The 27,415-nt window shown below is 44.4% G+C and overlaps 1 protein-coding gene across 7 annotated transcripts in view; it reads left to right on the top strand.

Annotated features, from left to right (window-relative positions):
- Positions 1–27,415, top strand: part of QKI (QKI, KH domain containing RNA binding) — a 196,610-nt gene that overhangs the window by 124,958 nt on the left and 44,237 nt on the right. For all 7 annotated transcript variants that reach the window (XM_064158236.1, XM_064158235.1, XM_064158234.1 and 4 more), the window contains exon 4: positions 12,537–12,680. In XM_064158236.1, coding sequence (XP_064014306.1) covers positions 12,537–12,680 — 144 coding nt within the window. The remainder of the gene's footprint in view (positions 1–12,536; positions 12,681–27,415) is intronic.

The following is a 27,415-nucleotide window of genomic DNA, read 5'->3' as shown; positions in this document are numbered from 1 at the left end:
GAGGAGCCCAGAACTGGAAGTGTCAGCAGATTCTCCATTTAATAGTTTTAAAAGGTAATAAATTTCTTTGGGGATTTTTTTTTTTTTTACATTTTATCTATCTGTGAGATCCAAAAAGCTGATGTGCAAATGGATGTTTTTTTGAAAGGATTATGATGTCTCCTAAACAACAGTTTCAGGGCTGCTAATTCAGTGTGCACTTGAAGAACACATATCTAGATCTTCCCTCCTAAGAGCAGAATACCTGCATGCAATGTACATGCTGCAGTATTCTACTGTGAAGTGGAGTTATGGATAGCTTTGGTTTTTGTGTTTGTGTAATGAGCAAAGGATTTATTACACTCAAAACCAGTTTTAGAAGTGGTCAGAGATAATCTTTTTTTATAATTACTACTCTACAGAAATGCTATCTCTACAGAAATGTAGTCTCTATTTCTATTGATCTTGCAGATCAGCAATGAGCTCTGCCCTGAGCCTCCTCTTCTGCAGGCTGCACACCCCCAGCTCCCTCAGCCTCTCCTCACAGGGCTGTGCTCCAGGCCCCTCACCAGCTTTGTTGCCCTTCTCTGGACACCTTCCAGTATCTCAATATCTCTCTTGAATTGAGGAGCCCAGAACTGGACACAGCACTCAAGGTGTGGCCTGAGCAGTGCTGAGCACAGGGGCAGAATGACCTCCCTTGTCCTGCTGGCCACACTGCTCCTGATGCAGGCCAGGATGCCATTGGCTCTCTTGGCCACCTGGGCACACTGCTGGCTCCTGTTCAGATAGAATCAAACTATTTCAGACTGGGCGAGTAAAATCATTAAACACCTAAGAGATATAACTACATGCTTGTGTAATCACCATAAGATTAAAATATTACAGCTTGCTGCTTTAAAAAGGAGAATGGAGATGGAATAAAAGGCTAGACTTATTAATTATGCTGAAATCCAACACTCCTAGCAGTAACTGTATGTACAATATAGCTGTTTGTGCATCCATTAGAAGTACTACCTACCACAGTATGAATCCAAAGCAGGCAACAGAAAGCTCACATTGCTCATTCCTCAAAATGGAAAAAAAAGGGAAAGTCAGAATGCAAAACCTCCAAAAACCTGTATGGATGGAGACTGCCTGATTAAAATCATGGCAATTAATTGGTGAGTTTTGCAGCTGTTGAGCAAGTCAGCCAGTATATGGATTAGAATGGCCCTGATATGGAGCTTTTCAGTTGTTTCTGAATGATAAACAACCTTTCAGGTAGTGACAGCACTAGAGGGAATGGAGCAAAGCTGGAGGTGGGTAGGTTTAGACTGGATGTGAGGAAGAAGTTTTTCAGCATGAGAGTGGTGAGAGGCTGGAATGGGTTGCCCAGGGAGGTGGTTGAGGCCCCATGGCTGGAGGTGTTTAAGGCCAGGCTGGCTGAGGCTGTGGGAGCCTGCTCTAGGGTAGGGTGTCCTGGGCATGGTAGGGGAGTTGGGACTGGCTGATCCTTGTGGTGCCTTCCAACTCTGATTCTATGATTCTATGGTTTTACCCTATCTGAACAACACAATAGATTTCATAAGATGCTGTGAGCTTGTGCCATCTGTAGCATGTCTGTTTAACAGCAATATGCTGTGGAAAATGTTTGTTACATTGGACAGTGATTTTTTACTCTTTATCTTCCCCAAAAGGTCCACAGATTTTAGAGGGACCCATTAGAGCTGAGCAAGCCATGATTTAAGCAGTGGGATATAACCATGGGCAATCATCTGCTTAACAGTACCTGGTCAATAAAAGTGCTTCTGCAACAAATTGAGTTTCATAAGGACTGCTGACTGCAGAATAAACTTCGAGCATCATTTCTGGTCTCACTGCTCTCTGATCCAAAATGCAAGGCATTCTGTAAATTGAAAATTCCTAAGCTTAGGGTTGTGAGACAAATCACTGCAAAGAAATGAGAGCTATCAAAGGACGGAATGGCTATTAGTGATGTGATTTGTTAATGGAGAGCACTTCTGAGTGCTTACCAAAGGCTTTGTTGTTTGGTGGGGTTTTGGTAGGCTCCTATTGTTTTGTGGGTTGTTTTGTTAGTGTGGGGTTTTGTTTGGTTTGGTTTTGTTTTCCCTCTGACTCCTGCCATGTTGTATTATTTTCCCTTTGCAGGTGTGAGAGTTTTAGGGTTTTGTGTTTCTGTTTGTGTGTGGCTTTCCTTTTTGAATAAAGCCTTGTGTAATCTGGCAGTATTAGTGTTACTGTGTGATAAAGGGGGAACAGGACCTTTGACACCTAGCTGATGTCTTCGGTGGAATTACAGGTGTTTAGGAAGAGTGAGACTGCAAATTCGAGTTAGAAGATGCTAGAATGAAGTTTGCTACTTCAAACTATTGTGTATAAATGCAATTTTACTCGGCGTTAAGCACTATACTGTGAATTTAGTGGGTGTGTTGCTTTGCCATTTCCTTAACTAAAAGGAACACAGTTTGTTCATTTTTCAGGTAAGCCACTCAGATGTAACACAGGAGGGACACTGAGGTGCTGGAGCAGGTGCAGAGAAGGGCAACGAGGCCGGGGAGAGGGCTGGCAAACATGGCCTATGAGGAGCGGCTGAGGGAGCTGGGGGTGTGAAGTCTGGAGAAGAGGAGGCTGAGAGGGGACCTTATTGCCCTCTACAGCGACCTAAAAGCAGGTTGTAATGAGGCTGGAGCTGCTCTCTTCTCCCCAGTTACTAATGAGGCCATTTCCTCTTGTGCTATCAAGTTGCATCAGGGCAAGTTGAGGTTGGATGTTGGGAGGAAGTTCTTTCCTGAGCACTGGCACAGGCTGCCCAGGGAGGTGGTGGAGTCGCCATCTCTGGAGGTGTTTAAAAGGAGAGTGGATGTGGTGCTTGAGGCTATGGTCTAGTGATGAAGGCTGCTGGGATGAAGGTTGGAGTGGATGATCCTGGTGGTCCTTTCCAACCATAGATGTTGTGCTGAGGGATTTGGTATGGTCAAGAACTTGTCAATGTGCAACTAATGAATGGGTTCTGTGATCTTGAAGGGCTTTTGCAGTGCAAGAAATTCTGTGATTTTGTGATCTGAAGTCGAAAATGTTGATTGCTTTATATGCTTAACCTGAAGTGAAAGAAAACTCAGTTTTCAGTATCCCTAACTTATAACTGGCAGTAAAACTACATTTTACAGAAGTGGCACTGAGAAGTGCCCAGCATGTCCACTGAGTTGCAAGTCAGGCGGTCACAACATGGGGAGCTCTCATCTTAACCTCCTGTTGTGAGTGGTTTGGTGTTGCAAGGCTGGCTGTGCAGTCTGCTGGAGGCGTGACTGACAGCTGGCAGCTTCCTACAAAGGGATGTGTCTGTGCCCTTTGTGCTCAGTCTGCTACTTGTGCAGTTGTGTCACTGAGCCAGTTCAGCCTGCTAAACAGGCAAAACCTAATCTGACAGCAGTAGTTTGCTGCTGTGTTAAACTGGCACCAGAAGGGCCCAGTGAGAGCAGTTTGCTGGTGCAGAGGAAAGGACTGTGCAGGCAGCCAAGAGGAAGGAAGAAGGAACAGAGACATTTGCTTTGGTGGCAGTGAGCGATACCATTTCAGTTCTGTTGTTGAACTGAAGCCTAAGGAAGAGACCTCAGAATAGTTCTCTCTTGTAGTGTGAGAGAGGTTCTTTAGCTGAGGTGACGCTGCAGGAACACTAATTACAAGCATAGGCAGCATCTCTAAATCTGGCAGTATTCGTTTAAGCAACCACTTACTATAAGGTTTGGTTTGTTCAATGCTGTGTTTTCTTGTGTAAGAGGTGATTTGAATCTAACTATTGAGGATAGGATTTAACTGCCTGGGCCCTCCCTGCAGAACTACAGGAAGCAGGAATGAATCAGACACCTGCTTTTTATTATACATCTTTGAGGAATCCTCAAGACAGATTCGTCTCAAAGATTGAAATAAGAAAGGGGGACTAAGGAAAATACTAGGTGTAACCACATCTGTGCATAACCTGGGCCCAGGTGGGCAGGAGAGCCAGTGGCATCCTGGCCTGGATCAGGAACAGACTGGCTAGAAGAACAAGGGAGGTTATTCTGCCCCTGTGCTCAGCACTGCTCAGGCCACCCCTTGAGTGCTGTGTCCAGTTCTGGGCCCCTCAATTCAAGAGGGATGTTGAGGTGCTGGAAGGTGTCCAGAGAAGGGCAACACCGTCCCTGGAGGTGTTGAAGCAAAGCCTGGCTGAGGCACTTAGTGCTATGGTCTGGTTGATTGGAAAGGGCTGGGTGCTAGGTTGGACTGGGTGGTCTTGGAGGTCTCTTCCAAGCTGGTTGATTCCATATTTCTATTCTTAAACAGAGATCTCTTAGCTTATTTCATACACACCAGACTAAAATCGATGAACCTCTTGCTTTTTACTTCAGTTGGGTGTATTCCAGTGGCAACATGGGGAAGAGTTCTCATTTTCTGGGAATTTAGCTGGGAAATTTGTGCAGAGTTTCACAACTCTCTGAAAGTTGCCTGTTAGGCTGTGGGTGAAGAGGTGGTACTTTTCCATTTTCTTGGCACACTGAGGTTGTTAGCATGTCCAATCTGTGTATCTGTAAAAGTGTTCTGTAGTGACATCTTTGTCTATTTCTGTGTGAATATTTGGAGTAAGTGAAGTTCCACTTTTCTTACTCAATGTTAAGTCTCTGAAAAGATGCTGAGGGGGTTAGTGATGGCTTGCTGTGGAGTGGTTTTTGCTTTTAAAGGCTTACAACTTTTTTCATAGCTAAAAACAAAGTGAAGGAGTGATGTGACTCTTTGTTGTCTTTACAATATGCTCCTTTAATATGTTCAGCAAGATTTATGCAGAGGAATCCCTATTGATACATGGGTTTTTTTTGATATATAGACACACATAAATACCTAGAATCCTAGAAGAGACCCCCAGATAGGAAGACACCCCAAAGATGATCCAGTCCAACCTATCACCCAGCCCTGTTCAATCAACCAGACCATGGCACTAAGTGCCTCATCCAGTCCTTTCTTGAACACCTCCAGGGACAGTGCCTCCACCACCTCTCTGGGCAGCCCATTCCAATGCCAATCACTCTCTCTGCCAACAACTTCCTTCTAGCATCCAGCCTAGACCTCTACCAGCACAACTTGAGGCTGTGTCCTCTTGTTCTGTTGCTGGTTGAGGTACATCCTTAAGGAAACACTAAAAGCAAAGTGGTTAAATTTTTAAGTAGACTGAAGTGTGGAAGCTGTAGGCAAGTTGAGATTAGGAAAGTAGAAATATGGATATGTTGGCATTTCATATGCAGGGTGTAAGCAGCTCTATTGTGCTGGCTGTAAGGTAACTTGGCTGTTACATTTTCCATCTCTTTGTATTTCTTTCTCCTCCTTTAACAGTGTTCTGAATTCAGTAGAATACAAAATCAGTAATTTTTAATTACATAAAACCCAAGTCATGTATGAGTTAATGCAGCTTTGTCTGCTTCTTAGATTTTTAATGTAAATGAGTGAAAATTTAATTCATGGAATTTACGCTTACATGAAGCAGGAATATCACCTGCAGAGGAGTGCATTTTCATTCTATTTCTTGACCCCCATGAATTGTTCAGCACATCTCACATGTGGAGCTGTCAAGGAGGAGATGGAGCACAAGCATTTTGGAAAGAATGAGCTTTATTGAGAAAAGGATCAATGTAACACTGAGCTGACGTTACTGAGGAGGGACTGACCGGGGGGACGCATTGACCAGATCTGCTGTGCAGCGCAGCCGTCAAATCTAAGCAAAGCAGAGAGCAAACAATACATGGATTAGAGAAATAAAAATGGCTGAAATTCTGTAAAAACAGATGCCACAATTATCTGGAGCAGCTAAGTGAGCATAGAATCAGTCAGGGTTGGAAGGAACCACAAGGATCAGCCAGTTCCAACCCCCCTGCCATGCCCAGGGACACCCTACTCTAGAGCAGGCTGCCCACAGCCTCAGCCAGCCTGGCCTTAAACACCTCCAGCCATGGGGCCTCAACCACCTCCCTGGGCAACCCAGTCCAGCCTCTCACCACTCTCATGCTCAACAACTTCGTCCTCACGGCCACTCTGAATCTCCCCACCTCCAGCTTTGCTCCATTCCCCCTAGTCCTGTCACTGCCTGAGAACCCTTCAAAAGAGGAAAAAACAGTATTTGTAATGTAGAATTGTTACCAGGCTAAGAGCTGATCAGTGTTCTCATTGGAATTGAAAACATAAATGTTAAAAAATCAGTTTTCCTTATTTTATTTGTACTTGTGCTGGGTAAAAATATTACATTGGCTGCAGTGTTCAAAATTCATTCCCATGCCTTCTAAAATATGTTGAGACTCTTTAAACTGAGCAATGTAATATCTGTGTGTGTAAAAGTTCATGGTAAATAGGAGCTGCTAGATACTAAGGTAGATGAGGGTAAAACTTGGATTTTGTCAGCTTTTTTCCATCAGAAGCATGATGGTAGAATTAGCTTAATGCTCATCAGTAGTGCTCATAAACATAGAGTCAGGTTGATGCAGAAGTGATGTTAGGACAGTTGAGGACTAACTGTCTGCCACAGCAACCTCCTGGCCAAGCTGGCAGCTCATGGCTTGGAGATATTCACTCTTATATGGGCCAAGAACTGGCTGGAGTGCTGGGTCCAGAGAGTGGTGGTGAATGATGCCACATCCAGTTGGAAGCTGGCACTAGTGGTGTGCCCCAGGGATCAGTGCTGGGCCCAGTCCTGTTCAATATCTTTATTGATGATCTGGATGAGGGGATTGAGTCCAGCATCAGTAAGTTTGCAGATGACACCAAGCTCGGAGCAAGTGTGGATCTCTTGGAGGGTAGGAGAGCCCTGCAGAGGGACCTGGCCAGGCTGGATGGGTGGGCAGAGGACAACGGGATGAGATTTAACAAAGTCAAGTGCAGGGTTCTGCACTTTGGCCACAACAACCCCAAGCAGCACTACAGGCTGGGGACAGAGTGGCTGGAAAACAGCCAGGAAGAAAGAGACCTGGGGTGCTGGAAGATAGTAGCTGAAGATGAGGCAGCAGTGTGCCCAGGTGGGCAGCAGAGCCAATGGCATCCTGACCTGGCTCAGGAGCAGTGTGGCCAGTAGGACAAGGGAGGTTATTCTGCCCCTGTGCTCAGCACTGCTCAGGCCACACCTTGAGTGCTGTGTCCAGAGAGATGCTGAGGTGCTGGAATGAGTCCAGAGAAGGGCAATGAAGCTGGTGAGGGGGCTGGAGCACAGGATTCTATGATCCTTAAAAACCAGAGAATGGAATGGGAACCAATCAGATGGAAAACTTAGAGTGAATAGTTTCAGATGAAACACATCCAGATAAGTTTGCCTAGAAAATACAACAGCTGATACTAGAATGTAAAAAATTAAAGTGCTGTCTTAAGATTTTTTGCCTAGGCTACAAATTAGTTCTGGATGATTAGGCCAAGGCTTTACACTGCTGTCATAGGAGTGAAAAATTATTGTTGAAGCTGTAAAAAGCCTTTCAGCTGGCAATCCTGTGTGTGCCAGATTGGAGCTGGCTAGAATGTTTTGGTGAGAAGAATTAGATGCTAGGCTGTGAAAAGGAAACAGTGGTGATGTCTGCTGCACTCATAGGCTTGCTGAGATGGATGAGAACAAGAACACAAACATAGATGGAGTCTCTCTCTGGGCTTTTTGGGCTGTACTTCTCTCTTTAACCTGCCTAACTAATCTGTCTGCTTCCTAACCCCTCTGGCTGACGCTACAAACTCACCTTGAGCATAAGGCATGATCTGGGGTAAGGTAGAGGGGTGGGGAGAAGGTGGAAGGGTGGTTGGGAGCCCCTCCTGGGGACTCTGGTTTCTGGGAGGGCTGCTGTGTTTCTGCATTACTTTTTAACTTGTCTATTTCTGTATATACTGTAAATACCTGCTTGTGTATTGTGCTGAGCTGTATATATAAAGCTCCATTCTTTTAGCTTCCCACTCAGCTGAGTCTAGGCTGGGTGACTTTCTTAAGTGTGGGGGGTAAGGTAACACCCAAACCATCACACTGTGGTACTTAAAGGTAATTTAACCAGTGGTGGATACAGCTCAGTTCGTTCTTCAGTGTTGCTCTCCTGTGTCCATGACTCAAATGTCAGTCTGATAATCCAGTAAGACATTGACAATCTGAACAGTTGTACCACATTACGAAACCCTGACTGATTCTGTGCTTCTAATTAAAGGCAAGAGAAATAATGCTAACTTGTCTGACATTCAAAATAACAAGTGTGTGACTGTCCATTTGAAGCAGCTGATCTCTGTTGCTTCTACAGGACAAAACTTTGTAATCAAGAATTCTAAATGCAGAGTAGGCTGCAGTGTTCTCCCAGAGCAGGTGCTGCTCCTCCAGCACTTCATTGTGTTGGTTTTTTCACTAGCTTTCTGCTTGTGAACTGCTACTGTTAGAAGCTCAGTAGGAGCAAAAGTGTATGTTAATTTGCTTGACTGTAACTGCACAATTAAAGCAGTTTATCAGCAGGGGTTAGGACAATCAGTGTGTTCCAATGCTTCATGTTATAAAATTACTCCTGTTGTTCAAACAGATACTGTAATTAGTGTATCATTTTTAAACTAGTTTTCTGCAGGGCTGACTTGAAGTTTCAACTTGGCAAAAACAGAGAGCTCTAATCCCTCCCCAAGCATTTCTTTTGTTTGCAGGCATGTTTTAAAGTAACAACTACTGTAACGTTAGTGTCACAAGTATATGATGGGAATACAAGTTTGGGAGGTGGGTTGGTTTTCAGATTTGGTTTTATTTTCACTGCTCAGTCCTTGTCAAGGCTTGCATTCACTGGCAAAGATTGAAAGAGAAAACTTCACTTTTACATAGGCTGGATGTTAGGAGGAAGTTGTTGGCAGAGAGAGTGATTGGCATTGGAATGGGCTGCTCAGGGAGGTGGTGGAGTTGCTGTGCCTGGAGGTGTTGAAGCTAAGCCTGGCTGAGGCACTTAGTGCCATGGTCTGGTTGATTGTTTAGGGCTGGGTGCTAGGTTGGACTGGATGCTCTTGGAGGTCTCTTCCAACCTGGCTGATTGTATGGCGGGATATGGAAATATAAATAGGAATGACTTTAAAGGGCTGAGGTGCAGGAAGTATAAAACCATGACTTGGAATTAGCGTAGTAGAGTGAGGTGCATGGAGAGCAGAAAACACAACAGGGATATAGACTTCAGTTTTTCTCCTCAGGGAACAACTTTTCTGATATTAAACTTGGCTGTATTGATGCAAGTCACTTGCATCTTCTGCCAGCTTTCTTGGTTACTCCTTAAACCCACCACCACCCCTGAGCTCCCAAAACAAAAAAAACCAACACACACTCCCCCCCCCAAAAACCCAAACCACAACACATCCTGTATTGTGCTTGTGCAACTTCATTTTGAAGAGTTGCAGCAAGTCTTTTTTTCACTGCTTAATCAATTGACCTTAATAACAAGATGAATACTGAGCAGTTTATTCCAGTTCATTGCTGTGTATAGGTACCCTGAAGATAATGAGTGTATACACACAGGCAACAGAATGGAAGCAAAATCTGTTTGAAGAATTAGGTTATGTTTAAGGACACTGAAGTTTCTGCCAAACAAGAAGCACAGCTGAAATTTCATCTACCAGTTATGTTGGTCTTAATGTTCTTTAATTTAGCTGACAAGACAGTTTGGTTATAATTACGCTTGTCTAATACTGGTGCTCCCCAAGGCTGTGGCATAAATCATACTACTCTATAGTTTCCATGTCTTCTCTGCTTCCATTTTTCCTGTGTGATTATTTCATAAACAATCTCTGGAATGCAGCAGCAACTTCATGCTATAAATTACTACTGGTGTATCTAATACAAGTTTGAATACATGCACTTAAATTTCTTCCTTTGATGTGTATACTCTTCCTGGTGCGGTAGCAGTTTCCCCCCTCTCCCCTCCCAGATAACTCAGAATCACAGAACGGTAGGGCTTGGAAGAGACCTGTAAGGATCAACTAGTCCAGCCTCTCTGCTAAAGCAGGGTCACCTGCATAAGTTGCAGAGGAACATGTCTAGGCAGGTTTTGAACATCTCCAGAGAAGGAGACTCCACATCTTCAAGCAGCGTGCTCTGCTGTTCCATCACACTCAAGTTTTTCCTTAGGTTTAGGCAGAACTTTCCATGTCAGTTTGTGCATATCACCCCTGGGCAGCACTGAAAAGAGATTGACCCCATCCTCTTGACTCCTACCTTTTAGATATAGAAGTGTTTATAGATCCCTTCTCAATCGTCTCTGCTACAGCCTAAGCAGCTCCAAGTCTCTCCTGTTAAGACAGACACTCCAGTCCCCCAGTTACCTTTCTGACTCGCCATTGGACGCACTCCAGTGCTTCTCTCTCTCCAGCTGGGGAGTCCAGAACTTGACACGTTATGCTGGATGTGGCCTCACAAAGGCACAGTATAGAAGAGGGGAAGAGCTGTCCTCAACCTCCTGGTCACACTCTTCCCAGTGCACCTCAGGATGCCACTGGCCTTTCTGACCACAAGAGCACACTACTGGCTGATGGTTAATTTGTCCACCACGACTCCCAGATTCTTCCCCACAGAGCTGCTTTCCAGTAGGTCAACTAATCTGTACTCCTGTGCCAGTGTCTCTTTTCCATAGGCAGGCCAGGCACTTGGGCTGAGCTGCCTAACAGTTGCTACCGAAGGGTATGAGGCAAGAGGCACACTGAAAGAAATTACATTTGAGCATAAGAAAGAACTTTGTAAGTTGTGGATGAACACCAAATGAGTCACCTGGAGAGATGATGGAGTCACCAGACTTGGAAATACTTAAAAGGTGGTCCCTGCTCCTGGGCAGGGATTGCACTGAACTGATGGGCAGGGTCCCTTCCTAGCTCAGCTGTTGTCTGCTTTGTCTTAGTTGCAGTTCACTTCAAGGTAACCACAGACTGTAGTTTATGTCTACAAAGCTGGGCAGCAGGGAAGTTCAGCTTTATTTACAGTGTATTAAAAAGTGAGTTGAAAAGGTGCTTTTGTATTGCTTATTATGTTTTTGGAAGACAGGGTACTTTCATGTACTTTCATCTACCCATGGAGAGCAGCCCTGAGGAGAGAGACTTGGGGTGCTGGTGGACGAGAAGCTCAACAGGAGCCAGCAGTGTGCACCAGCAGCCCAGAAAGCCAACCAGAGCCTGGGCTGCAGCAGCAGAAGTGTGGCCAGCAGGTGGAGGGAGGTGATCCTCCCCCTCTACTCTGCTCTGGTGAGACCCCACCTGGAGTACTGCATCCAGTTCTGGAGCCCCCATTACAAGACGGATGTGGAGATGCTGGAGTGTGTCCAGAGCAGGGCCACGAGGATGCTCAGAGGGCTGCAGCAGCTCTGCTAAGAGGACAGACTGAAAGAGTTGGGGCTGTGCAGGCTGGAGCAGAGGAGGCTCCCAGGTGACCTTCTTGTGGCCTTCCAGGACCTGAAGGGGGCTACAAAAAAGCTGGGGAGGGACTTTTTAGGCTGTGAGGGAGTGACAGGACTGGGGGGAATGGAGCAAAGCTGGAGGTGGGGAGAGTCAGAGTGGCTGTGAGGAGGAAGTTGTTGAGCATGAGAGTGGTGAGAGGCTGGACTGGGTTGCCCAGGGAGGTGGTTGAGGCCCCATGGCTGGAGGTGTTTAAGGCCAGGCTGGCTGAGGCTGTGGTCAGCCTGCACTAGGGTAGGGTGTCCCTGGGCATGGCAGGGGGGTTGGAAGTAGATGGTCCTTGTGGTACCTTCCAACCCTGCCTGATTCTGTGATTCTGTAACTACTTCAGTTTGCTGATATTTGTTGTTTAAAAATGTTTACTTTAAAACAGTGTTTTGTTTAAAGTGCCCTCCCTTTCTGAAAACATCCAGATTTATCTGTGAGTTAATATAACCACCAATATAACAGAATAGCAGTGTAATAGCATTGTCTTGTCACATTCTGCTCTGTGACTTCAGTATCTAAGTCCTGTTGTCACCTCCTCTGTGCCCTTCAATCAGTACATGAAGCTGTGCTTTGAAGCTTGCAACTTCTGTTCCTTTTGTAATGTTTGGTTCTTGAACATTTTCTTCCATGAGTGTTCAAAATCAGTTTTTAGCAGAGAAGAATTCCTTGCTCTCTTGTCCTTTGGAGTGGTTCAGATGGAGTTCATGCATAGAATGTCTGTTGTGCTTTCCATGAAAATATTAGGCTGCTTAACTACCCCAGTGCTTTATCTGTTTGACCCTTAACATGCCCTGAAGGTTATTAAAAACACCACTGTGTTTTCAGTACTTCTTGTTCTTTTGTTCAGTTGGGAAAGGTACTCTAAGAACTCACATTCATTTTGCAGTCTTAAAAAAAATGCACAAGTATGAGGCTCCAAAACACAAACAAAATCACCAGAAAGATGTTTTGGAGACTGAATTCTTGTTACATAACCACAGAAAAGAAAACAGTCTCCACAATATGAAGAAGCCTTTTCCAATCATGCTGAAAAAGCAGTTCATACTGTTCACAGAATTGTGTTTGTCTGCTGTTTCTGTGGGTGCTTTACACTGAATATAGCAGTGCTTCTTAGCTCCTGTGTTTTGGTTTTGTAGGAGGAACAGAATCGAGGCAAGCCCAACTGGGAACACCTGAACGAAGATTTACATGTACTGATCACTGTGGAGGATGCTCAGAATAGAGCAGAAATAAAACTGAAGAGGGCTGTTGAAGAAGTAAAGAAGTTACTGATACCTGCAGTAAGTATTTGTATGCAAGTCTTTGATTTCTGTTTCTAGAAGTTGCTTCTGAAATGCAATTAATATTGCAGCAGTGAGTCTGCAGAGTGGCATAAAATGGAGTTTAGAAATTATTTTGTAGTCCTCTGTCATTAAAATGTCTCATCCTAGATGGAATTGTTGTCCTTCAGAACAGAAAAGCATCTTTGACAGTCGATGGGATTTTGTGCCTGCTTTAGATGCAGATGCAGGAAGTTCTTGCTGCCTCTGAAAGACGCTGCAGAACTGTTCTTAACGCTGGCTTTCTTACCCTCTTTTAGCATAGGGATGCTTCACGTTAAGGCTGGGAAATATGACAAGCCTTTGTCTTTTGCTTTGAGAGGGTTCTGATACTTTAACAAAGACCACCTGTTTTCTTAGATTGTCACATTAAACACCTTACAAAAAGAACAAAAGACCTGGGGAACATGGTATCAAAAAGACTTTGCTAGCAGTATACTGGGGAAAATAACACCTTGTGAAACTGAAAAGTGGTTGTCTTTCTCACTTCCTGGTGATATGCACTGCCTCCTGCTCAGCCAGGTGACTTAAAGCTTTTTGCAGGGACCAAAATTACCATGTGAGAGCCCTTTCCTTAGATCTGCTCTTTGTTCTTGCTCAAAGCAAGGTGATTCAATGTGGTTGTGTAGTGCATCCTATGCTGTTAACTTTTGTGCTGATTTTTACCATCACTTTTGTGGCATTTAAAAGTGCTAAAAATTGTATCTTTTTGGGTAGAGGAGAAGTTTTCCATATTGCAAGGAAAAAATGAGATTATTTTGTGAAATCAGGCACTGAGTGCCTCATCCAGTAGTTTTGGCCAGGTGGGGTTGGGCTCTTCTGCCAGGCAACCAGCAACAGAACAAGGGGACACAGTCTCAAGTTGTGCTGGGGGAGGTCTAGGCTGGATGTTAGAAGGAAGTTGTTGGCAGAGAGAGTGATTGGCATTGGAATGGGCTGCCCAGGGAGGTGGTGGAGTCGCCATCCCTGGAGGTGTTCAAAAGAAGGGCCATGAGGATGATCAGAGGGCTGGAGCACTTCTCCTGTGAGGACAGACTGAAAGAGTTGGAGCTGTGCAGGCTGCAGAAGAGGAGGCTCCCAGGTGACCTTCATGTGGCCTTCCAGGATCTGAAGGGGACCTACAAAAAAAGCTGGGGAGGGACTTTTTAGGCTGTCAGGAAGTGACAGGACTGGGGGGAGTGGAGCAAAGTTGGAGGTGGGGAGGTTCAGGCTAGAGGTGAGGAGGAAGTTGTTGAGCATGAGAGTGGTGAGAGGCTGGACTGGGTTGCCCAGGGAGGTGGTTGAGGCCTCATGCCTGGAGGTGTTTAAGGCCAGGCTGGCAGAGGCTGTGGGCAGCCTGCTCACAGGGTAGGGTGTCTGTGTCCATGGCAGGGGGGTTGGAAGTAGATGATCCTTGTGGTCCCTTCCGACCCTGCCTGATTCTATGATACTGTCCATTGACCATATTATGGTTGGAGCTACTCGTGTAGTCTATTTCCAGCAAACTGTTTGGAAGGCTAAGTCTGAATTAGTGTAGCTGAAAAGAAGTGAAGCATGCTTGCACTTTCACCTCTGGACGTTTTCATGAACGACTGAGAGATGATAGTTTTGCTTGACAACTAACAGAGTAGTAAAAATTGAAATGAGAACAACTGTGGAAATACTGGAAAACGGTCCAAGAAGCTGAAGTGCTTGCTTAAAGTGATTGATTGAATCTGTTGGAGTTAAGGTTTACTACTGGATGAATTTACTTTTGCCTGAGGGGCTAGGAAGGTTAAATGCAAGACACTACTAGAAAGGTAGAAGTAGGAGGAGGAGTGATCAGAATATTTAGAGGCTGTTAGCCAGAGCAGTATGGTAAGAAATACTGTCTATTTTCAGGGTAAAATAAGCAGCTTAATGCTGTTAAGATGTTGTATTTTGCTCTCCTTAAGCAATAAGAACAGTTTGGACAGGGCTGGATGGTAGGTTAGAGTGGATGATCTTGGAGGTCTCTTCCGACCTGATTGATTCTATGATCAAGCTTTGGCTCTCCTTAGAAAGGTAGATGCCGTAGTAATGCTGTACTTAGTTTGTTTCCCTGTAGCTAAGACTAGCAAAAGTTTGAAATTGGAAAGGTCTTAGCAGATGATTTCATTTATTTTAACAATCTAAAAAGACACCATAAATTATGCATGCAAGTAGGACTTTCTTGAATAGCTGTTTCATTCTGGAGTGATGTAGTGGTTTTGCATTTTTGCTTTCACAAGTGAGAGTGCAGTGCCACCCTCCATAGTTTCCATGTTGAAGTGTTGATCATGCTGTGCAATCCATTGTTTGCTGCTTGTTCAATTAAAAGTTCAGAATTGATAAATGTACAGTTGCAGAAAAGGGACACTGCTGTTCTTAAGAGCTTTTCAGAAGGTTCCTGCAAGACATTTGCTTGTCAGTTCAGATGTAAGTCTTTCACAGTGCATGTCATGTAGATGGGCAAAAGTGAAGCTCTGTAGGTGATGAAACAGCCAAACTACTTGGGAGTGCCAGTTAGATCAAACTGGTTGCAGCTTAGGGAGAAGAGGAGAGTTTATGGTTGTTGGAAGAAGGAACAGGCCACTGAGAAGGACTACAGCATTGTGAGGCCATGCAGAGAGAAATTCCAACTGGAAATAAATTTGACTTCAGCTGTTGTAGACAACAAGAAATGCTTCCACAAGTACATTGGCAACAAAAGGAGAACTAAGCTGAATCTCTGTCCTTTGTTGAATGCAGTGTGGAACACAGAGGTCAAGGACAAGGAAAAGGCTGAGTTGCTCTTTACCCATTGTGTTTTAGCTTTTAGCAGCAGGATCAGTTGTCCACTGGATATCCAGCCTCCCCGAGCTGGAAAGTAGCAGTGAAAGGCAGAATGTAGCTCACATAATCCAAGAGGAGATGTTTAGAAACCTGCTGCATCCCTTTGCCATCTGGCCCCACAGACCTGTGTGTGTCTTATACCCAAGAGTACTGAGAGAACTGGCCAAAGTGCTCGTCAAACCTCTTTCCACAGTTCACCAGCAGTCCTGGCTAGGTGGGGAGATCCCAATTGACTGGAGGTTGGCAAGTGTGATGCCCATCTACAGGGAAGACTAGAAGGAGGATCTGGGGAGTTACAGACCTGTCAGTCTGACCTTGGTGCTCAGGAAGGTTGTGGAGCATATCATGTCCAGTGTCATTATTCAGCATGTGCAGGGCAAGTAGATGATCAGGCCCAGTCAACATAGATTCATGAAGGTCAGGTCTTGCTTGACAAACCTGATCTCCTAAGACACATTTAGTAGGTGAGAGGAAGGCTGTGGATGTTATTTATCTGTGCTTTAGCAAAGCATTTGGCAGTGTCTTCCACTGCATCCTCCTCCTGGAGGAACTAGCTGCTCATGGCTTGGATGGGTAGGTGTTTCCACTGAGTCCACTGGATGGATGGCCAGGCCCAAAGTGTGGTGAATGGAGTGAAATCCAGTTTGTAACAGTCACAAGCAGTGTTCTCCAGTCTTGTTTAATATCCTTATCAATAATCTGAATGAGAGGACTGTGTGCACCTTCAGTAAGTTGGAAAACAACACCACATTGGGAGTGCCAACATGTTCAAAGGTAGGAAGGCTCTGCACTTGGGTCACAACAGCCTCATGCATCACTACAGGCTTTGGGGCGAGTGGCTGTAAGCTGCTCAGGAGAAGAGGACCTGGGAATGGTGGTTGACAGCCATCTGAATGTGAACCAGCAATGTGCTCAGGTGGCCAAGAAGGCTGGCAGCATCCCAGCCACTTTCAGGAGCAGTGTGGCCAGCAGGAGTAGAGATATGGTTGTGTTCCTGTGCTTTGTACTGGTGAGGCTGCACCTTGAATGCTGTCTTCAGTTTTGGGCCCCTCAGCTCAAGGAGGACATTGAGTTGCTGAAGGGTGTCCAGGGAAGGGCAAAAAAGCTTGTAAAGGGTCTAGAGAACAAGTCTGATGAGGAACAGCCGAGGGAACTGTGATTGTTTGGTCTGGAGGAGGCTGAAAAGAGATGACATTGCTTTCCTCAGCGCCCTGAAAGGATGTTGTAGTGAGGTGGAGGTTGATCTCTTCACCCTAATGTCTAGGGGTTAGAAAGGACCCAAGGAGATCATTGTGTCCAGCCCCCCTGCCAGAGCAGGACTAAACAATCTAGCGTAGAACTACACAATCTAGCACAGGTTGTCAAGTGATAAAAGGGAAGGGAATAGCCTCAACTTGCACCAGGGCATGTTTGGATTGGATATTTGGAAATATTTCTTAACTGAAAGAGTGGTCAGACATTGGAGTGGGCTGTCCAGGGAGGCTGTGAATTCACCATCCCTGGAGATGTTCAAAAGATGTGTTGCTGGATCTCTTCTCCCAGGCAACCAGCAACAGAACAAGGGGACACAGTCCCAAGTTGTGCTGGGGGAGGTCTAGGCTGGGTGTTAGGAGGAAGTTCTTTCCAGAGGGAGTGATTGGCATTGGAATGGGCTGCCCAGGGAGGTGGTGGAGTCGCTGTGCCTGGAGGCATTCAGTCAAAGCCTGGCTGAGGCACTTAGTTCCACGGTCTGGTTGATTGTCTAGAGCTGGGTGCTAGTTTGGACTGGATGATCTTGGAGTTCTCTTCCAATCTGGTTGATCCTATGATTCTATGACATGGCAGTTCAGGGCATAGTTTAATGGCCATGATGGTCTTAGGTTAACAGTTGGACTCAATAATCTTAGAGCTCTTTTCCAGGTGAAACAGTTCTGTGATGCTATGATGACATGATAAACTTTTCCAAGTGGAGGAGAGATGACAGTGTGTTATTTTTAGTGGCATGACTTAACGTATCCATGGCAGTATGGCTGCTGCAGTCTTGCCATGCATTCATCATTTCCTGTTCCTGCTTCCTATTTTGCATCAAAGTGCTGGCCTTCATGTGACTGCATAGTCAACTCATTTAGTGGGGAGCTTAAACCTTGGATTAAATGGCTTGCTAGGAAATCAGTTTTGGTTTAGCACTAACAGAAGTGATGGAATGAGAGCATGCAGACAGAGAAAATGGGTTTGAAGCAGCCCACCCTTATATAAACCTAAACTTCTGTAGAACTGCAAGTATGTTCACCTGCAGATAGAATGAGAACAAAAGATGTAGCAGCATATGAAAGTGGAAAACAAAAGAAGAAAGCCTCCTCGTAGGTAGGTTTTCCTCTTGTCTCGTTCTAGTCTAAATTTCCAGAGACTCAAATACAGTTAATAGAACCAATAACCATTTATAGGATGCTTTTCCCTCTTCCCCCTCTTTGTTTCAAAGAAAGGGAATCAGATGTAGAGAGGAAAGGTAAAACACACCCAAATAAAGTCTCACTTAGATTGGGAAGTTAAAAGAGAAAATGTTTGCAATAAAAAAAAGGTCTTTGAGGTAGGGGAATTACAAAAGGTATAGGAAAGGGGAAAAGAACAAGATACAAAATGTATGTATATAACCAGATTGATGCCAATGGTTTTGTCCACCTCATGGGTTATGGCCGTGTGGTAAAACAAAGAGTAGCAGGAAGCAGGATGGTGATGCTGGCAAGCAGGGAGGCAGGGTGAGAGAGAGAGAAACAGGAAGATCCTCTCTTTTTATAGGGGGCTAGACTGGAAGTGGGAGTGGGCTAAGCACTTCACTGACCCACCCCCGGGGAGCAGTCAGGAGGACCTGGAGTCAGGGTCAAGACTCCCCCAGGAGGGTTAACCCTTTACACCTCTCTTGTTTTGCACTCTCTCAAATTCTACTGTGCATTTTAATGATCTTTACCCTGTTGAAAGTTTTTACTGTAATGCAAGTCTGTGTTCCAGCAGTTATTTCTAAGCACCTTAATCCAGCTGTTAGTTGGAATTGCCTTCTGGACATCTTTGATGGCCTCTAGCACCCAGGGAGATTGTTCCTTCATACAGTTACTGATGAATGTTCACTTTTCCCTTTTCCTCCTGCTCCAAAATATTTGTTGGAGTTGTATCACACCCTCTTAGGTGTTAATTTATTTGAGGTGTTCAGAAAAATGATTGGCTTGAGAACTGGTAGATCTTAATTTCTACAGGGGCAGGAAGTTAGCAAGTGTACAAAACAGCTTCTTCTCCAAGAGAAAGAAACCATTGCCTGAAACTTGGTAGGCACGAGCAGGATTATGCATTGATTAGAAGCTCTAATTAGGTTCTACATGGGTTTTGTCTGGCTTCCAGACATCCATGTAATCTATTTGGGTTTTGGCAGACATGGCTGTGGAAGAAAAAAAATGGGTGTTGACCTATTCTGGTAATTCTTTTTGTGGTATCTGTAATTTTTTTTTCATTATTCACATCTTCTTTTTCTTTCAACAGCCTCCCTTTTTTCTTGGCTGTTTTCCAAGTGCTTCCTATAGGCTTCTTATGTTCCCCCTTCCTTATCTGTGTTGGTTTTCTGTTGACAGCCCTGGAACAGAGCATGAAAGATGGATCTTTGTATAAAACCTCGTTAAAGTATTTCGATATTCAAGAAGCAGATGATGAAGCTATGATTATCCTTGTCTGTCTGTCTTGATAATGGTGACAGGAAAACTGCAACAAATTACCCATGCAGTATTTTCTTTTCTAGCTACACTTGGGTTGCTTTGCTTTTCTTTAAATCACAGCCTTATACATACATAGAAAAAAATGCTTCTTGTGGAATTGTGATTCCTGAGGGGACACAGTATAAAGGGCACAGATTTGTTGTCCTGCACTTCTAACAAATTCTTATACTAAATACTAACCAGACAACATTAAGAAGTTAAATCATTTTATGTACAGATCACCTTGGCACATTTCTGGAGGGGATCTTAGCAATTTGAAAGGTTTTTGTATGAAGTAATAGTAAACTAACCAGCATTTTCTTTCCCAGCTATTTAAAGCAATCTTTATTGCTCTTATTAGCTTTGAAATCTACGTTTCTAGTTATACAGAAATAAAATTGTTACAAAGGCATCTTTGGTTTAATGTTGACTGATGATTTATAGTCATCAGGTTGCTCTGCATTATGCTTTTTGGATGTCAGAACACAGAAGATGCTAACCACTGGGAAAAAGCCCAGCATTTATCACTTACTATTCAACAGAAAACTTAAGTCTTTCTTTTTTAAAGCAGTGTAGAAATGCTTGAGCTTTCAACAGAGGACTGTTAAGATTTGTCTTTCTTTCCTGAATTATTTATAGGCTAAAGCATTAATATCACACAGAATGCTAAGGGTTGAAAGGACCTTGAAAGATCATGTAGTCTAACCCCTCTGCCAGAGCAGGATCACCTAGAATACATCACACAGCAGTGCATCCCGGCAGATTCTGAATGTCTCCAGAGAAGGAGACTCTACAACCTCACTGGGCAGCCTGCTTCAGTGTTCTGTCACCATCACAATGGAAAACATTTCTTGTTTTCATGTGCAGCCTCCTATGCTCCAGCTTGCACCCATTGCTCTTTGTCCTATCACTGGACGTCACAGAAGAGCTTGTCTCTCCTCCTAGCACTCACCCTTCATCTGTTTCTAAGCACAAATGAGGTCAGCCCTCAGTCTACCCTTCTCCAAGCCAAAAGAGATCCAGCTCCCTCAGCCTTTCTTCATAGAATCAAACAGGTTGGAAGAGACCTCCAAGATCATCCAGGCCAACCTAGCACCCAGCCCTGTCCAATCAACCAGACCATGGCACTAAGTGCCTCAGCCAGGCTTTGCTTCAACACCTCCAGGGACGGTGCCTCCACCACCTCCCTGGGCAGCCCATTCCAATGCCAATCACTCTCTCTGACAACAACTTCCTCCTAACATCCAGCCTAGACCTCCCCCAGCACAGCTTGAGTCTGTGTCCCCTTCTTCTGTTGCTGCTTGCCTGGCAGAAAAGCCCAACCCCACCTGGCTACAGCCTCCCTTCAGGCAGTTGTAGACAGCAATGAGCTCTGCCCTGAGCCTCCTCTGCTGCAGGCTGCACACCCCCAGCTCCCTCAGCCTCTCCTCACAGGGCTGTGTTCCAGGCCCCTCACCAGCTTTGTTGCCCTTCTCTGGACACCTTCCAGCACCTCAAAATCTCTCTTGAGTTGAGGAGCCCAGAACTGGACACAGCACTCCAGGGGTGGACTGAGCAGTGCTGAGTACAGGTGCAGAATAACCTCCCTTGTCCTGCTGGCCACACTGTTCCTGAGCCAGCCCAGGATGCCATTGGCTCTCCTGGCCACCTGGGCACACTGCTGGCTCATCTTCAGCTACTATCTACCAGCATACCCCGGTCCCTTTCTTGGTGGCTGCTCTCAGCCACTCTGTCCCCAGCCTGTAGTGCTGCTTGGGGTTGTTGTAAGGCAGATGTTGCACTCCCTTAGTCCTATTTGTGGGAGTGTTACAGACCCTGTTGCTGGCAGAAACTAAGTGAGAATAATATAAGATACCATTTTGGACTGGGCCATTTGTAACATGCAGCTTGGTAAATGTTCTGGAACGTGACAGATTGGATGGGCAGTGGGAAAGTTGTGTTGCTTGGAACAGCTGCAAATGAGAAGCATTTAAGACTTCATCAGTTAGTACTTTTTGTGTGTGTGTGTTGTTGGTATGGGGGTTTACATTTTTTCTTGTAATTTATGTATTTTAATAAGTATAAAAGCTCTCCCTTAGTTTCAAGCATGCTGTGTTAATAGGAATAACTTAATGAAGATAGAATTGCATTCTACATCTTCAGTGTTGCAATCATTAACTAATTTTTATTAATCCCACACTATCTTTGTACTTATGCTGATCAAATTTAGCTTACATTAGAAAAGGAAGTGTGTGGAGTTATTGCGTAGAGGAAAATCTGAGCACCAGCCAATCTTAGGGAAAGTCAAGAGCCTCTAAGACTGTATCCAGTCCTTTGAGATTGCAGCCTCCTACCAATGAACTACAGGATGTGAAGTGTTCTCTCTGACCATACACAGCTGTAGATAAGAGCTGCAGTTGCCTTTTCAATGAATAAATCCAGGCTTTGGTACTTTTCTACAGTCTCCAAAAAAATTGTACATTGCAAATCTTTTTTTTCTTGAGACTAAAAAAAAAACCCTCAACCCCCCAAACCCACCGTTTGCAGTTGTCAGTCTTAAAATAATTTGTAGTAGTTGTGATAAAAATGAACCTTCAGTCGTGTAATTACTTGCGTCACAATGTTCTCATCTTAGAAGTAGCTTCTTGAGCATTTCTTTACTCTGCCTTACATCTCCTAGCTTGAAAAAGAAGTTTAAGCTGACTGTCCTTGGGAACCATAATAGCTATAATGATATGGCTGTAGGAATGCAAGGAAATAATATGTCTGTAAAGGTGAAATAAAAATAGGAGTAGAGCTTTTGAAAGCTGTGGCAGTGGAAGTTAGGCAAGCAGGCAGTTCTTTGCTAAGACATTTGGCAGTGTTAGGCAGCCAGTAGATTTTAATGTCATGTTGTGCAGGAAGGTTGTCTGAGAGGGTATGACCATTTGTTTTGCTTTGGAAGATCCACTGTGAAAGAGAAAGGCAGATACAAGGACTGCCTGATTTTTATGTTCTGTTTTTAACCCACAGTAGCACGAATGGTAGAAGTGTGCAAGTAGCATTAACTGACACACGAGTTTTCCTGTCATTTAAACCAGATACTATTATTATTGAAATAGATACTATTCTTTTCCTAGCCTGCAAAACCAAGGCCTGTATTTGCCTTTCAGTAGTCATTCCTGAAGGTTATTGATACTCAAAGGGGGCTGAACCGTAGAGGGCACTCCTTGGCGATCCTGTCAGTAAGAGCTCTTGTCTTCATCGGTGGTAATGAACTCTGCAAAGAGAAAAGCTTCAGGGAAACAGCTTACATCGAAAGATCCAAAGGGTGATCAGATTTAAGACAGAGATATGTATTAAAAAAACCTTTAAGAAGTCTTCTGTGCACAGAAATTCTGTTTTTCTCTTGGTCAGCCAAGATCTTTACATAAATGCTAAAATCCTTATGTAAAGCCTGGCGGATTTCATAGAATCAACCAGAAGAGACTTCCAAGATCATCCAGGCCACCCTAGCACCCAGCCCTGCCCAGTCAACTAGACCATGGCACTAAGTGCCCCAGCCAGGCTTGGCTTGAACACCTCCAGGCACAGTGACTCCACCACCTCCCTGGGCAGCCCATTCCAATGCCAATCACTCTCTCTGCCAACAACTTCCTCCTAACATCCAGCCTAGACCTTCCCCAGCACAACTTGAGACTGTGTCCCCTTCTTCTGTCCCTGGCTGCCTGGCAGCAGAGCCCAACCCCACCTGGCTACAGCCTCCCTTCAGGTAGCTGTAGACAGCAATGAGCTCTGCCCTGAGCCTCCTCTGCTGCAGGCTGCACACCCCCAGCTCCCTCAGCCTCTCCTCACAGGGCTGTGCTCCAGGCCCCTCACCAGCTTCGTTGCCCTTCTCTGGACACCTTCCAGTATCTCAACATCTCTCTTGAATTCAGGAGCAGAACTTTGTAACCTACTTTGAGGAGCAAATGTTCACTGAAAGGAAAAATTGCATGGAAGGTCATTACTGAAGCACTAATTATTTTGTTGCAATGTATAGTCAGGGTCAGACGATCATAGAATCAGTCAGGGTTGGAAGGGACCACAAGCATCAGCTAGTTCCAACCCCCCTGCCATGGGCAGGGACACCCTGAAACACATGAATGAACAAAGTTTGTTACCCTGTAAGGCTGGACATACGATTCCAAGAATGGTTCTTGGTCTTTGTAGAGAAAGTTGTGCTAACAAAAAACAATCTCACTGTCTACAGCTTCCTGAAAGGATGTTGTGGAAAGGTTGGTACTGGTCTCTTCTCCCAGGTAAATGGTGATAGAACAAGAGGCAATGGCCTCAAGGTAAGACTGGGTAGGTTTAGACTGGACATTAGGAAAAAAAACTTTGATGGGATTGTCAGGTATTGAAACAGGCTGCCCAAGGGTGATGGTTGAGTCACCAATCCTGGATGTGTTTACAAGTCAGTTGGATGGGGTGCTTGGGGATATGGTTTAGGGTGAACCTGTAGAGTAGGGCTATCGGTTTGACTTAGTGATCCTGAGGGTCCTTTCCAACCTGAACATTTCTGTGATTCTGTGATTTCAACTTAGATACTAACTTACATATTTCTTGGAAATGGTTTTGTTGCCTAAGATGAGTGTAAAATTCTGTGTACTACTGAAATATTTTTGTGGCAGAACGATGTGAATTACAAATGCGTACATCTATGTAGCTGTTGTGCTTTAAGGCTTTGGTAAGCTGTGTGTTAGGTGGTGTGTCTTGTCTTCCTTAGAAAGTAATTGGAAGATGAGCAGTATGGCAGTCACCTGGAGTCATGCTTAACTGGGCAGTCGCAAAGGGGATCTAGCAGTGCTGCCTGTGAAAATGGCATTGCTTGTTCCTGTGTAAATCACATTGCAGTGCCAGGAAAATAAAGTGAAGCATGTAAGACACTGAAATTGATAAATAGTGCAATTTATTCTTACTGTGCCATGCTTTACTTTATTATACAGCTGTTAAAGTATTCTGCTTGCAGCAGTGCTAACATAGAATCATTGAATCATAGAATCAACCAGGTTGGGAGAGATCTCCAAGATCATCCAGTCCAACCTAGCACCCAGCCCTGTCCAGTCAACCAGACCATGGCACTAAGTGCCCCAGCCAGGCTTTGCTTCAACACCTCCAGGGACAGTGACTCCACCACCTCCCTGGGCAGCCCATTCCAATGCCAATCACTCTCTGCCAACAACTTCCTCCTAACATCCAGCCTAGACCTCCCCCAGCACAACTTGAGGCTGTGTCCCCTTGTTCTCTTGCTGGTTGCCTGGAAGAAGAGACCAACCCCACCTGGCTACAGCCTCCCTTCAGGTCAGCCCTGAGCCTCCTCTTCTGCAGGCTGCACACCCCCAGCTCCCTCAGCCTCTCCTCACAGGGCTGTGCTCCAGGCCCCTCACCAGCCTTGCTGCCCTGCTCTGGCCACATTCCAGCATCTCAACATCTCTCTTGAATTGAGGAGCCCAGAACTGGACACAGTACTCAAGGTGTGGCCTGAGCAGTGCTGAGTACAGGGTATGCTAATGATCAAATATCTTGTTTTTCAGTACTTACTGTAGTTGGGGTTAAAAACAAAGATCCTAATAGAGTCCAGTAATTGGATCCCCTTAAAATTAGTGGTACTTTGTACATCTGAGGTATACAGGCTCTTATAAAAGCAGCTTTTCAGAACTTAAAGGGAAGATGCATGATTGTGTGGTCATGAGGGAGTTGTTGGCAGAGGGAGAGATTGGCATTGGAATGGGCTGCCCAGGGAGGTGGTGGAGTCGCTGTCCCTGGAGGTGTTGAAGCCAAGCCTGGATGAGGCACTTAGTGCCATGGTCTGGTTGGTTGTCTAGGGCTGGGTGCTAGGTTGGACTGGATGATCTTGGATGTCTCTTCCAACCTGCTTGATTCTATGATGATGGTGATGACTCTATGATAGTAATGATCAATGGTTTAAGATTGGGATCTAGGAATTTATTTTTACTGTAAGTCTCAAATTTCCTTGGAAACATTAGAAATCTTTGCTAAGACAATCTCTTCGATGATATAGTTGAGATACAATCCCAAGCATACTCTAGGTACTGGTTTCATTTATTTTTGCAGTGGTTTAATCTGTTTAATCAGTTTCCTTCAGATGTGAGTAACACACTCATGGAGAACAAAGGGGACTGGATACACAATTAAATGTCATTTAATGAAAAGCACCTGGGGTTTAAGGCAAGACTTCTAGCTAGATTCAGCACACTCTTTCTAGTGGAGGTAAGTATAGCAGATATGGGCAGGAGAAGAAGTTACTACTTGTGGTCTTCTGATATCACTCTCTCTTCTTTTAGGAGCTTTGCTTTTTACTTTAATAATTTGTTTCACAGAAGTTTCAGAGCAGAATCCTGCTTAATTAAAACATTTTATTAGCAGAACCTTAACTGGCATAAGAACAGTAAATACCACTCTAAAGAGTTTGTATTTCAAGGGAAGCTTATGTAGAAGTAGACAAATTAAGCTTTATCTTTAAAGGTCTTTAGAACCTGTGATAAAAATGTCTTAGTTTGAGAGTTGTAATTATAGAAATTAAACAGTAAACATATCTATATCCCTCTGCAGCATTAATATCATTGCAGTGTATTACCAATCCAAACAAGCTACAAGCACTTAAAAGCACAGAAATGAAGGCTTTACTATGCAGTTTTGGGGAGGATAATCTTCTGCTCAAATTATCTTTTCAATGCTACTCTACACATAGCATTCACATTTCAATATTAAAGCATCTTTTAGATCTCTAACTAATTAGTCCAGTTCTTTCCCTGACTTTGACCTCAGGCATACAGTATGCTTCTTTATCAGGAGCGTTTTAGTGCAGGTAGTGATACAAATTTCTTCTCAAAAGAACACTCATGTGTCACATTTCTGAGTGAGAACAGCATCTGTTCTATATGGCACATTTATCCACAGCTAAGAGGGACAAACAATGGCATCATCTGGAAAGCATAGTTGAGCTGAAGTGCTTTTCCATTGAGTTTCTTGGAAAAGAGAAATTGATACATATGACTAATCCTACACTTGAGTCAGTGCATGTTGGTCCCAAAGAATAAAAAGACATGATTAGGACATAAGTGTCAGTTCCTTTTCCTGTGAGAAGTACTTGATGTTATGCTGTGAGACTCCATTTTTCTCTTGATACCTGAAGTGTGGCATCAAATGGATGCCAACCAGAGCATGGCTTTGCTGTCTGTGTGTAGATCTGAGTTCTGCACAGTTGCACCAGAGAGGAGAAGGATGTCTTTTAAAATGAGACATTGTGCTTGGAGAGCAGAGTGCTTATAATCCTGAAGGATCTAATGCGAGTGAAATTGCCTCTCCTCTCAGTAATGAGCACCTTCTTCAAGCACAGTTGTTTGGTACTTAAATGTACTCACAGTTGCTTTCGGATGTAGTTTACCAGGTCAGCTTTAGACTCTTCGCCAGCTTCCAGAATCTTTGCTTCACATTGCATTCCACTGCGTTGTCTCAGATATGGTGCTTTGGAAAAGCAGAGCAACTGTTACTTCTGAATCCTTGCTGAGTTCTGCAGCCACCTCCAACAGATGTTCTGGGAAAAGAATGCATAAAATGGTTCATAATGTAGTCTGTCACTTCAGTCTCTGTAGTTAACATCAAGACCTCACACTCACAACTAGGAGAGGATGTACAAAAAGTACCTTTGGTTGCTTCTATGTTCTATACACACCCAACAGTTTTCTGCTATGTTATTTGCTGACTGTCTTCTCTTTCCTCCTTTCAGTAAATCAGATGAGTTTCCTTATTCTTGAGATACTGCTTAGTCTACCCAGTAGCAGTGACAGATGGCTGTACCATTCTGTCACTCAGATGTCAAACAGGTAAATCTTTGCTCATGCTATGATATCAGGACTGGTTCCCTGTTTGAAGAGTGTCTCTTGCTGCTGAGAACAGCAACTCTTCTTGATGTACAGGCACATAATGGTGAATACATCTATGGATATATGATGATTTGCAAGCTTTAGCAACCCCACTTTTAATCTGTGAAAGTATTTGTACCTGGACTCTAGCATCTGTGCATCCTCTCCTTTGGAGTAATTCCTCTGAAAGGTGAACCTCACTCAAGATCAAATGTTACAGGTCTGTAGACATGATTCGGTACCTGCTGTATATGCAGATCCTGTAACTGGGGACTGTCATGGG

The sequence above is a fragment of the Pogoniulus pusillus genome, chromosome 18, assembly GCF_015220805.1.
Source record: "Pogoniulus pusillus isolate bPogPus1 chromosome 18, bPogPus1.pri, whole genome shotgun sequence".
Lineage (NCBI taxonomy): Eukaryota > Metazoa > Chordata > Aves > Piciformes > Lybiidae > Pogoniulus > Pogoniulus pusillus.
This window is presented reverse-complemented; position numbering and strand designations above follow the sequence as displayed.